Source organism: Eptatretus burgeri, chromosome 8 (genome assembly GCF_056783735.1).
Source record: "Eptatretus burgeri isolate ZD-2024b chromosome 8, Ebu_testis_v1, whole genome shotgun sequence".
In the NCBI taxonomy this organism is placed as follows: domain Eukaryota; kingdom Metazoa; phylum Chordata; class Myxini; order Myxiniformes; family Myxinidae; genus Eptatretus; species Eptatretus burgeri.
The window spans coordinates 50803742-50816100 of NC_140968.1; the positions used below are offsets into that span (position 1 = coordinate 50803742).

The window sequence follows — 12359 nt, forward strand, 5'->3', positions numbered from 1 at the left end:
GTTGCAGGTGTATGGATAGAAAGGATCAAAGAAGATTATTATTTTTAAATGGATTTTTTAAGAATAGGTAAGATTCTGGAAAGGAAGGTTCTTGGAAGAAATTGTGAAGGTAATGGCGAGAGTGGGTCAGCTCAAGTAGAATAAAGATGGTGTGCCGGCAAAAGGAGGAAGAAAAAGAAGAAGAAGGAGGAGGAGAAGGAGGACTGGGACTCATGGGTATGCAGGGAGAAAGGTAATTTTTTTCTTCTTTTGATTTTAAGACAAGAAACAGAGTGTTTATTTGGAAGGGATGGTGGGGGGAGGGGGGCGTTGGGAAAGTGGGGAAAATAGGAATTGAAGGTAATAGGGAGAGAATACAAATAAAAACGATCGTGCACCTGGAGGTGAAGGATGAGTCGGCCTCAAGGAACCCGGTAAGACAAGTTTGATGAAAACTCACAAAATTAGCACTATTTTTGAAACAAAACCGAACTAGGAACACACAGAAACTTGTCGGTGAGAAAATACAGTTAAAATGGGACAGATAATGACCGGAAACTTAACTTTGAGAAAGTCGGCAGAGACCCCTGAGAGAGGTCTGCCATTGCTGCAAACCCAGAACCGGGATGACAAAGAAACTCTCCCATCTGGTGACGTTTCGTGAAGATCAGTTGAAAATTGTGACCCATAAGCGACAAACAGACAGACAAAAAAAAACAGACAGATAGACAGAATAACGAAATTGACTAACCAATATACTTGAAAAATCTTCAATTTTGCAAGTAACACTTGGATTGTCAAAAAAAAAAGTTTTTGCTAAGTAACAGACAATAAGGGGTGAAAACACAACCTCCTTCACCTCCGGTGGTGGGAGGTAATAACAATAACATCATGAGATTTTTAATAATCATAATAATAATAACAAGTCTGAAGACAACGATGGTTCATGAGCGGTATTTGACGATGTAGATTGTTACAGAAGTCAAGGATGAGACAATGTGATAGTGTTTGACCAAGTTATAAAAATGATCAACATGATGTGGTATGAGTGACAGGTTATTAGCTGCAAAATGTCGAAAACCCGGTTTCGTTCAACAACTTTAAAAATTTGACCTTTTCATAACCTTTAAAGGTCACAAAACAATGTTGTGGACATTAATATAAGGAAACAGGATATGTGCTATAGCTTATTGGAGTTAGTTCATCGAAGAAGGTGGAAAACCCAGTTCGATTCCCACAACTTTGAAAATTTGACCTTTGTGAACTTTAAAGGTCAAAGGTCAAGGATTATGACCTTTGGTACAATACTTCCTCTGGAGCATTCCAGGAACAATATAACGTCATATAGGCTATATGGCATTTCGCACTCCTCGGTTATCCAGACTTTGATGAAATCAGCGTAAAAACAAACTTGAAGGGGGCGCCACGGGCAAGGTGTTCGAGATAGAGAAAAATGGTCTCAAGACTTTAGGTGGGGAATGACCTCAACATTATGCATAAAAATATAGTCATCCTCGCTCTCAAAGTTTGGGCGGTCGTATGATTTTTATGTCAAAATTCGAAATTTTCTAAGTTAGTGACCTTGTGACCTTGACCTTGTAACCTTAACCTTGGGAATAAAATGAAAAATCGAGCTCTGTGGGGCTATGCAGTTGCCATTGGGCTAACCAAATACCAAAACCTCTGCCAGATTCGACAAACCCCTCAGAGAAGATGGATTTTTATGTCAAAATCCCAATTTTCTAAGTTCGTGACCTTGTGACCTTGACCTTGGGACAAAAATGAAAAATCGAGCTCCGTGGGGCTATGCAGGTGCCATTGTGCTAACCAAATACTGAAACCCCTGCCAGATTCGCCAAACCCCTAGGAGAAGCTGTAAATTGAAATTGGCTACCCCCTAAAACACAATTTGCAATTTTCTAAGTTCGTGACCTTGTGGCCTAGACCTTGGGACGAAAATGAAAAATCGAGCTCTGTGGGGCTATGCAGGTGCCATTGGGCTAACCAAATACCGAAATCCCTGCCAGATTCGAAGAACCCCTCAGAGAAGAAAATTTTTTACGTCAAAATTCACAATTTTCTCAGTTCGTGACCTTGTGACCTTGACCTTGGGATGAAAATGAAAAATCGAGCTCTGTGGGGCTATGTAGGTGCCATTGGGCTAACCAAATACCGAAACCCCTGTCAGATTCGACAAACCCCCTAGGAGAAGATGCAAATTGAAATCGGTTACCCCCTAAAAACACGTTTTTGGGCCGTGGCTCCGCCCATAATGGGCGCATCACGCCCATTTTCAGGAAAACACTATTAGATCATGATATAAACCTCCCACCAAAATTTTATCAGGATCGGATCAAAACCCATGAGCTATGCTCGGGACAGATAGACAGACAGACAGACAGACAGACAGACAGACAGACAGACAGACAGACACACAACAATAACGAATATAGTGGTCACTTATTTTTTTCGTGAAAATATTTTTTCGTGAACCAATATGAACAATGGGAATAGTAATAATAATGATAATGACTCCCCTTCCCCCCACCCATTTACCCCCTCAGCCCTCTGGCCACTACCTCTTTTCTTTTTCTTGTACTTTAGATGAAAGTCTGGCATAAATATGGCAATCTGTCATGGCAGACCAACATGCTTTAGTAACCACCGACTTGCCAACCACCGACAAAGTATTTCCTGTATTTTGAAGGCAAATCTCCTTCAATTTTGATTCATTTCCTTAGATCTGTCAATTAAACAATTTTATTGGTTATTATGACAACATTTGTTTCTGTCCATGGAATTCCACATTTGAGGTATCCATGAATTTCAATGAGATCCTTTTAAAGTTAATTATTGTTTACGTGGCTTAGTCTTGTGCTGCAACATCCTGGCTGTACCCTGGAGTCTGCAACTAGTGACTGATGTTGTTGCCTTCACAAGCTCTCATGTGACCAGGTCTTTGTTTGCTTAGCAGGATGCTTTATGGGTCATCTTGAGAGAGAAGGTTACATGTTGTGGGATACAAAGAGTTCTCATTCGTTTTGATCTTCTTCACCATGCTGAATAGGCACTTTGGATCTACGTTTGAGTGAGGAAGAGCTCGAAGGTGCTTGAAAAGGCATGATAGATTGGGATAGGTTCAAGAGGAGAGATCATCAACTACTGTGTCCTACCATCCACTGCTATTTGCTGTTACATTGTCATCTGGAAGTGATAAATGATGGCTTCAGCAGTTGTGTCAAAGCCTGGCATATGATGATCAGAAGCAATATGGAAGAATGGTTCTTTTATATCCTTGAGATACTCTGCAACCACTGCATCAATCCCTCCAGGGTTCTCAGTAATGTACCGCTGGCTGGCAAAAGTGAATACTGCTTTCAGAGGAGCTGTTAGGTTTAGAAATAGATGGTTGAGTTTTCGGTTAGCTGCACAGACCTGTATGCTTGGAAAACTTGCACTGCCTCTAAACCTATTGCTGTCCATCTTTAGTGGTGCATACGTAATACATCCAAATTGCACATTGTGCAAAAGGTGTAGCTTCGTCCTCACTTTGCTGTACAAGGTGGTGGACTATTCTGCTATAAAATTACAGGTGACTTTTTGGTTTTTGTTTTTTTTCCCAACTACAGGAGCAAGCACGATTTGAGATCTTGGCCTTGTGCTGAATGCAATTAAAATTCTAAGAGGAGAAAAAGGTTAGTGGGTAGAGAAATTCCCTGCATAATGTAGGTCAATCATTTAACCCTAGATGGAAAGTTGATTCCCAGGATAATCCAAGGGGACCCTGAATGGATGGCAGCTATGAAAGGGAAGTGCAGAGTTGCTCATTTTCTCCTTAGGATGAGATACTCTTGATCCTATCACTAACAATGAATTAATGCAGTCTTGTGCATGATTATTAAAGTTTCACATTTTCAGAAAAGGAAACCATTTGTTTTTATGAATGTTGTATAACATGCTTGTGTTTAAGAGTTCTTTTTGTAATAATTTTATGAATCAACAAAAATACTCAATATATACTTCCCATAAACATTGCATCTAGACACTCCGACAGGTGTCTCATTAATCTGTTGTGTTGTAAATTGTGAATTCAAATCCTTGTGAAATTAAGCTCATGACATGATTGTAATTAAAACGATGCTTTATATAATGCAATGACTCCCTCATTCATTTGCATCAATGAGTCTCTGTTAAAAAATGAAGTCTGTTGTAAATGGCAAATTGATAAAGGAAAAGTGTCCTTTGGTACATGTATAGGCCTCACATATTTTACAATCAAAGGCATCATTAAAAATGCAGGCAACCCTTTCTCTAGATAGCAATGTTAAAATTCGCATTGATGTCATACATTGCCTACAACATCTTGAAACGTTTATGGCCTAGCTAGTTCTGCAATGAGAAACTAAAAGACTAGGACTACAACCTTTGACGTCACGTTGCAACCAGATATGCCTCTGCCCACATTATTATATCATTATACATACTTGTACGAAGTTTGATTTAAATCCCTGAACCCAGATTTAAGATATTAAATAATTCTGCCTGCCAGACCATGCCTCCGATAAGGTTGAAATTCAAAACATATATTCCACATGGTTACTCAATCATAACTATGACGTTTCACATTGATTGATGAAGCAGATCAAGAGAAAGACTTTTTAAAGAATTTAGTTCAAACCAATATGGCTGCCAGACCATGTGACCTATTAATTATTTGTGAACACCCTGGTATCCCCAAGGCTTGGGGAACGTGTAAGTGCAGTTTCCCCTTGATCTGTCAAGTCGTTCTGCAGAAGAACATTTTAAAACGTTTATTCTTCAAAAAAAATCAGAGTTGCCAAACTATTTGACCTATGATGTCATAGGAGGCGAACTTTTGGTTCCTCATGGATATGAGATCATACCTGTATAGTTTCACCTCAATTTGTTGAGCCGTCACAGTGAAGAAGATTTTATGTTAAAACCAACATGGCTGCCAAACCATGTGATTGATGGCATCATCAATTTTTTTGACAATTACGATTTAGCCTTAGATGACCCTGAAACATTTTCATACTGATCGGATAAAGTGTTTGACATATGAAATTATTCTATTTAAAAAAACTATATATATATATATATATATATATATATATATATATATATATATATATATATATATATATATATATATATATATATATATATGTATGTATGGATATCACCCTTGTTTCCCATGGGGAGTACGTCACATGTGCCAAGTTTCAATTTTTTCCATGGAGCGGTTTTGGAGATAGAGGTCCAAAGTTTTTTTTTCCTTTTTTTCCAAAATGGCTGCCACATCACAGGACATATGACATCATAGTTATCACAAATCCATTCTACATGAGTAGTCGCAGCTATGGTGAAAATTTCATGCAATTTCTATGGTAGGAAAGGGAAAAACAACACGCCACCCCATTTTGATACAACCCTGCTTCGATCGGACACCTGACCTACGATGTCATCTTTATCAAATCAACTTCAGAATGGGTGGCCAATCACATCTTTGGAGTTTTGCGTTGATCGGATAAGGCTTTTGTCCAACATGGCTGTGAGACCATGTGACCGATGATGGTGAAATTTTCAACCAATATTCCCTATGCCAAGTCAATCATATTACAAAAAATTCTTCTCTGAAACCAATCAGCCTTTCAATGTGAGACTTTGCAGTGATGATCCACTACTCTTGCTAGAAATATTTTATACCAGCCTGAACCACTTGCTCAGGGTGACAGAGCACGAAGCACTCGATCAGGATGATGGAGCACGAATCACTCGCTCATGGCAACGGAGGATGAACCACTCGCTCAGAGTGGCGGTGAACGAACCACTTGCTCAAGGTGACGGAGAACAAACCACTAGCTCAGGGTGACGGAGCATGAACCACTCGCTCAGGGTGAAGGAGCACAAACCATTCACTCAGGGAGATGGAGCATGAACCATTCACTCAGGTTGATGGAGCATGAACCACTCACTCAGGGTGGCTTCAGACCCCAGCGAGGTTACACAGGAAACACCTTAACACCCAATATTTGGTAAAGGATCACATTTTGAAGTTTTGTTTTGAGCAGATTAGGTTCGTTTTTCAATTCAATATGGCGGTAACACCACGTGACCTATGATGTCATCATTTCCACACTGGATGCAGCTATATGGTTTGATGATAGTTGGTAAATTTTGCTTCGATTGGATAAGCGGTTCCAGAAAAAAACATTTCATATTTTTCTTCAATCCAATATGGCCACTGAACCACATGACCATGTGACCGATGATTATTCTTTATCATCCTAATATTCTCCACTCATGGGGTACATGTCTGTAAAGATTTCCCTCAGTTTGTCCAGCTGCTCGGCAGAAGATTTTTCCAATTTTTTTTTAAAACAATATGGCTACCAAACCACATGACAGATGACGTCAATTTTTTCTGTGTTGAAATATTTCCCAAGATGAACCGAGCAAATTTTCATACTGATCGAATGCAGCATTCCATTTGTCGAATTTTGAGCGTGATGTCACTTCACCGATGATGTCATAGTCAAAGTCAAATCGCTCTTATGCCCCATGTTGCCAGGTGCCCAGTTTCATTTTTTTTTTCAATCTTGTGGTTTAGGAGATGCAGAGGTCCAAAGTTTTTTTTCCCATTTTTCCACCATGGCTGTCACCCCATATGGCCTATGATGTCATAATTAGCATTAAAGAGTTTTGCATGAGGAGTCGCATCGATGGTCAAAATTTTGTGTCGGATAAGCGGTTGCAGAGAAAATTCACATGCACGTACGGCAACCTGAAAACAATGCCACCGGTGATGTCATCACAGGAGGCGTAACGAGCTGGTTCAATGTTTCGTTGGTAAGCTGATTTGTCCCCCACCCCAAGGAATCTGCAGGGTGTACACTATCCACCAATAACCCCCTTCTAGTGAAACTCCCAAAATCCAGAATCACTGCTCATCTCCACTCATTTTGGTCTCTTTTTTTTCCAACATGTGCAATCGACTTCCACCTCATTCTTCCCTCTGATGTAACTGTTTAGCCAGAAGAGCCTTTAAATATATCAACCTCCCAAAATATATAAACAAATTGAGAAAATGCATTACTAGGAGATTTAAATAATCTGTAATTGTCCCATGTAAGTTTAAAATGGAAATACAGTTCTCATTGAATGTCCTGTATATGAGGGAATCAAAAAGTTTTCTCTCTGACCATTTAACAAAACTCGGTTCAGATGTTGGTCTTTCTCTGTAGTTTCTGGTCAGTGTCACACATTCTGTGAGTTTGTTGATGCTATTAGAAGACAAGTTATATTTTGAGCTCCAAAAATGTTTTTCGATTTCCCCATACCCCCATCCCCCCCCCTACCCCCACCGACTTACCCTCCTTTTATACATACAAAACATGGGATAAAATAAAAATGCAAAGGTTACGTGATGTTGACAAAGTTCCTCCTACATCCTACAGGCTATGCACAGCCATCTGCATGGTGTACCAAACAAGAAGCCCTCACCCAAGGCAGATGGCACGAAGCCCAGTGCCTTGGCCCTTCTTCGAGTCGCACATGATGCAACCACAATTGGCCACCTGAACGGACCAGGTTCTGCACCCAGTCTGCGTCCTCGTATGAACACGCGTATGTGTGCAGCCACATGGCGTGCGGCTGCAGCTGCTGCCAGTTCCAGGGCAGCTCTAAATGTAGCCATAGTCACTGAGGCTAACCAGCCAGAAAGTCAAAGGACCACTGAAGGCTGCTTTATTGAGGATCATCGCAGACAGCTCCCTGGCTCTGCTGGAGTAGTTGAGTTAAGGAGCCCCATTCGCCAAAGTGAAGCTGGGCGTCTTGTATTAGAAAGCCAATCTGGCAATAAGCCTCATGCAGTGGTGAATGTGGAGATGGAAATTGCAGCAGATGGTGATGCCCATGCTGAAAGAGCCAGTGATTCTGGTGAGGAGGTGCCACAGCATTCCATTGGATCTACTGCTCCAGAGACTACAATTACAACTGCAGCAAACACCATGGTAACAGAAACCTGGAGCGGGGGGAAGATCCGGGAACGGAGCAAACTCAGCAGGGAATGTCAGGATATTGGGAAGGTAAAAGCTGCAGCAGGAAAAGCAATGCTAGCCGCACTGCCTCATCAAGGGACTTTGTCTGGCTGGAACTCTGAAGCTCGGATGTCATTTTGTAGTGATGTTTCCCCCAGGGACAGGACTTCAACATTACTTCGGGTACCAGCCGAAGTACCGCAACGACGAAGCAACAGCATGTCTGAGGCAATGACTCTCAGTGACTGTCCTGTTTGCCAGGTACAAACTGATGACTGCAGTGAGAGTGATGAGAATGTAGGCAGTGTCATCCATACTAGTTCAACACAAGAACTACAACAACAACAACAACAACTGCAACAACCTTATTATGGATCCTGGCTTTCAGTAGCTCCACCAGACAACTGCATTAATGCGTATTGTGCCATTTGTGCCTTGGCACCCTCCTCTGGAACGGTAACTAGAAGTGGACGAGCAGCTCTTGAAAGCTGGGGGCCAGCACCTGAAGCCTATTCACGCGATTCCACCATTTCTCCAAAATACCAATCAAATGCTCAGCCTCGACGCCATGTCCGCCAAAATCTCTACGACCATCATATCTCACCTCATAATGACTTCTCCTTCCAAAATCCCGAAGCTCGACATTCTGACACACAGAATCGGCATCAGAGTGCTGCTGCAGATCGGGCCACCTCGTCCAGAGGCCAGAGAGAAAGTGGAAATCCTCCATCCCGACAGATTACCACGCTGCCTGGACCCCACTCATTGAGCCACGAGAGACGTCACCGTTCCAAAAGACCAAGTATGGAATCTGAAGTGTAAATTTTGTTCATCTTTGCAAATTGATGCCTACCAAGGAACGTCCAAAATGAATTTGTACAATGCTGTTGCTAATCACAACATGCTTGATGGAAGCTCCAGTAGGTTGGGAATGTGATTGACCACAGATGTGTTTTCTCATTGTCCAACACCATGAACTTTAATCAGCGATGGCTGATCTGAAATCCACCAAACATAACATTGACTCAATATTTCAGGCCGGGCTAGCCTTTAAATGATCATGGCAATGATGATTGCAGCATGTAGTACAACGTAGAGAACTTCCTCTCATTGGTGTGAAACATTTACGAAATATTCTTCTTGACTTGCTTTGCATTGCATTACAACAAACGGTGATTTTTTAACAAAATGCTCATATGAACTTGTATTTTTTTTGCTCACCACTACAAAACTATAGTAAAAGAATTAACTTATGTTCACTCTCTGGAGAAGGTTCACACATCTTTAAAAAATTTGTCACATGCCATTGATTCCACCACACACACACACACACACACACACACACACACACACACACACACACACACACACACACACACACACACACACACACACACACACACACACACACACACACACACACACACACACACACACACACCTGTATGGTGTAATGTTCGAAAATGAGTCAATTATTTAGAGCATTATGTGCAGAGCGCATATGAGAAAAGGAAGGAAGCGTTTGTGACGACCGATGTAATGGGAAGTATTTTCGAGGAGGGAAGTAAGAAATGCTGAAATGAAGTCCATATTTGCTGCAAGGTTAGTGTTCACCATCTACCACTCACATTGTCACACTGTGGAACCCTGTGAAATGGAGCACAGAAAGCACACCAGGGTGGTGTTCTCGTCATGCTTTTTTGCCTCGTTGTCCGAAAGTGAGATTTACTATCATGAAACTCCAGATCAATTCGATGACAACAAAGTCAATAATAGCGTCAAGGACAGATGCAATTTCATTTTAGATACTTTAGCCTTAGTCATGGTAATTTTATGCTGTTTTTATTTTCTTTCTTTTTAGACAAGGTTTTGAGTGGCTTTGCATGTCGGACATCGTTTCCATCAGCACAAACCACATCGACTACAAACGGATATTGCCTTCATATGTTGCTCGAGTTCCTGCAAAGGGACTCATTAGGAATTAAAATATATACTGTACTTAGAAAGTGGTCAGGGCTATGGAATCATCATATCTCTGACAATGACATGTGGAATAATTTTTAATTTTCACTGATGACATAATCTGTATTTCTCGCTGTTTCCACCAAAAGGACACGGACACACACACACACACACACACACACACACACACACACACACACACACACACACACACACACACACACACACACACACACACACACACACACACACACGCCTCGGCCAGTACGATTGTGTTTACCAATGACGATGGGGGTTAAGCAGGCTATCTCTCAGTCACACAGATAACTCAATGTGTGTCTTTGTAGAAGACCAACTGGAGACACATTATCACTAATTATGCAATTTCTGTAATGATGTCAACATTTAAGGAAGACTTTACAAATATAAAGGCGTTACTGTACTAATAACAAGTAAACAATGATAAATCCAATAAAGGCAGTAATAAGTGTAAATATGCATGCCTCCTGTACAGTGTATTTTTATGGGAATTCTGTATTGCACAATTGCTGAAAACTAATGGGACACCTCAAAAAGTGTCGATGGTTTCAAATACACTCCCCCCCCCCTGTTTGTGTGTAATGTTTCATCTCGACCTATTATTGATCAATCAAAATACTAAGGTTTATTTTTGTTCTCTTGAGCAGGGGTTGTTATTTTGGGGAGAAACTGAACCTTCTGTTTTAAAATTCGGATTAAAAAAACTTTTTGATTTCTATATTCCTGATTTAGTCTTACCTTGGCAGTAATGGCAGTAATGTCAATTACTGTCTTTGGCAGTAATGTCAAAATCTATGGCTCATGCTGCTGGGATCCCAGGTTCCAATTCCAAATACTGCATTGTTCATCATCTACTAATGTCTTTGTATTCCGTATGAAAGTGCATTGATGTCTTCCAATGACTTTGTCCTGAATGTGTGTAATAAATGTACAAGCTCCACAATGAGCTTAATTTCACTGTTAATAAAGCATCACGTCGTCTCTTTCATACCCAGCGTCACTCTTAGACTGTCCCTCCTCTCACCACCACCACCCCACAGTCGATTTTATCATCATTTTGGTTTTTGAGTTGGTTCTTCTTGTCTGGTTTATTATTCGGAATATAGACATGGACCGACTAGCTGAGTCTGCGGTTCTTCCTTCAATCAGTTTAGTGTGGGTCTGATTCTGCTTCAACTTCTTGTAAGACTGCAGTAGTTGTTATGATTATTATCACCACTAATAATAGGCGACCATAACCATCCTTGACCACTGTGGAATGTCGGCTGAGACCCTCACTTTTTTGATGCCTCTGCTGAAAAAGTCGTTGGAGGCATTACATTTTCAATTTTCTTGCTTGTCCTTCCAGCCATCTCCTCCGTGCATCCGTGCTAGGTTTGTGTCACCGCGATAACTTAAGAATGGCTGAAGGGATACAAGTCGTACTTGGTATAAGTATGTACAGTGGCCTGCAAAAGTATTCACCCCCCTCCAAAGTTTTCACATTTTGATGCCACCTGAGCTTATTTCATGATGCTTTCAAATCAAACTTAATAAATAGAGTCTTTACAAACTACTCCAAAGTGATAAAGCTAAAAAAATGCAGATAAAATGTGAATAAGTTAGATTAACAGAGAAAATCAGATGATTCTCATTTACACAAGTATTCAAACCCTTTGCCTAATTAATCCTCCATCACTTCAGGAGCAAATTATTTATTTCAAAGGTTAGAAAATAAGTGTAATAGGTTTCAATCGTATGTAATCAATGGTTTAACTTAAAAGTTAAGCTCCACCACTTATCTAAGGAGTTTTAAAGTGCAACTCACTTGGTCAACAAACAAAACAAACATGAAGCCCAAGGAGCTTTCCAAAGAAGTCAGACATAAATTGGTGGAGAAGCACCGTTCAGGAGAGTTATAAGAAGATTTCAAAGTCACTCATTATCCTTTTGAGTACGGTGAAATCCATCATTAAGAAGTGGAAGACATATCATACGACCCAGACTCTCCCCAGATCAGGTCGTCCAACCAAACTCAACAGCCAGGCAAGCAGGAAACTGGTTCGGGATGTCACTGTAAATCCAAAAATGACTGAAAGATCTGCAAAGCTCTATGTCTGAGATGGGGGTCAGTGTTCATCAATCAACAATATCCTGTTCCCTTCTCAAAGCTGGCCTCGATTGACAGGTGGCAAGAAACAAACCATTACTGAAAAATATGTATCCAAAAGCTCGTATGGAGTCTGCGAAAAAGCATCTTAATGACACTCCAGATATGTGGAGAAACGTTTTGTGGTTAGACGAGAGCAAAATTGAACTTTTTGCTCTACATTCAAAGTG

At 40.7% G+C, this 12359-nt stretch overlaps 1 protein-coding gene across 1 annotated transcript in view; it reads left to right on the top strand.

Annotated features, from left to right (window-relative positions):
• Positions 1 to 11204, top strand: part of LOC147021722 (glutamate receptor ionotropic, NMDA 2C-like) — a 211113-nt gene extending 199909 nt beyond the window's left edge. Inside the window, exon 16 of the mRNA XM_085890453.1 lies at positions 7458 to 11204. Within this exon, the coding sequence (XP_085746579.1) occupies positions 7458 to 8861 (1404 nt within the window). The 3' untranslated portion in view covers positions 8862 to 11204. The remainder of the gene's footprint in view (positions 1 to 7457) is intronic.
• Positions 11205 to 12359: the final 1155 nt, after the last annotated feature.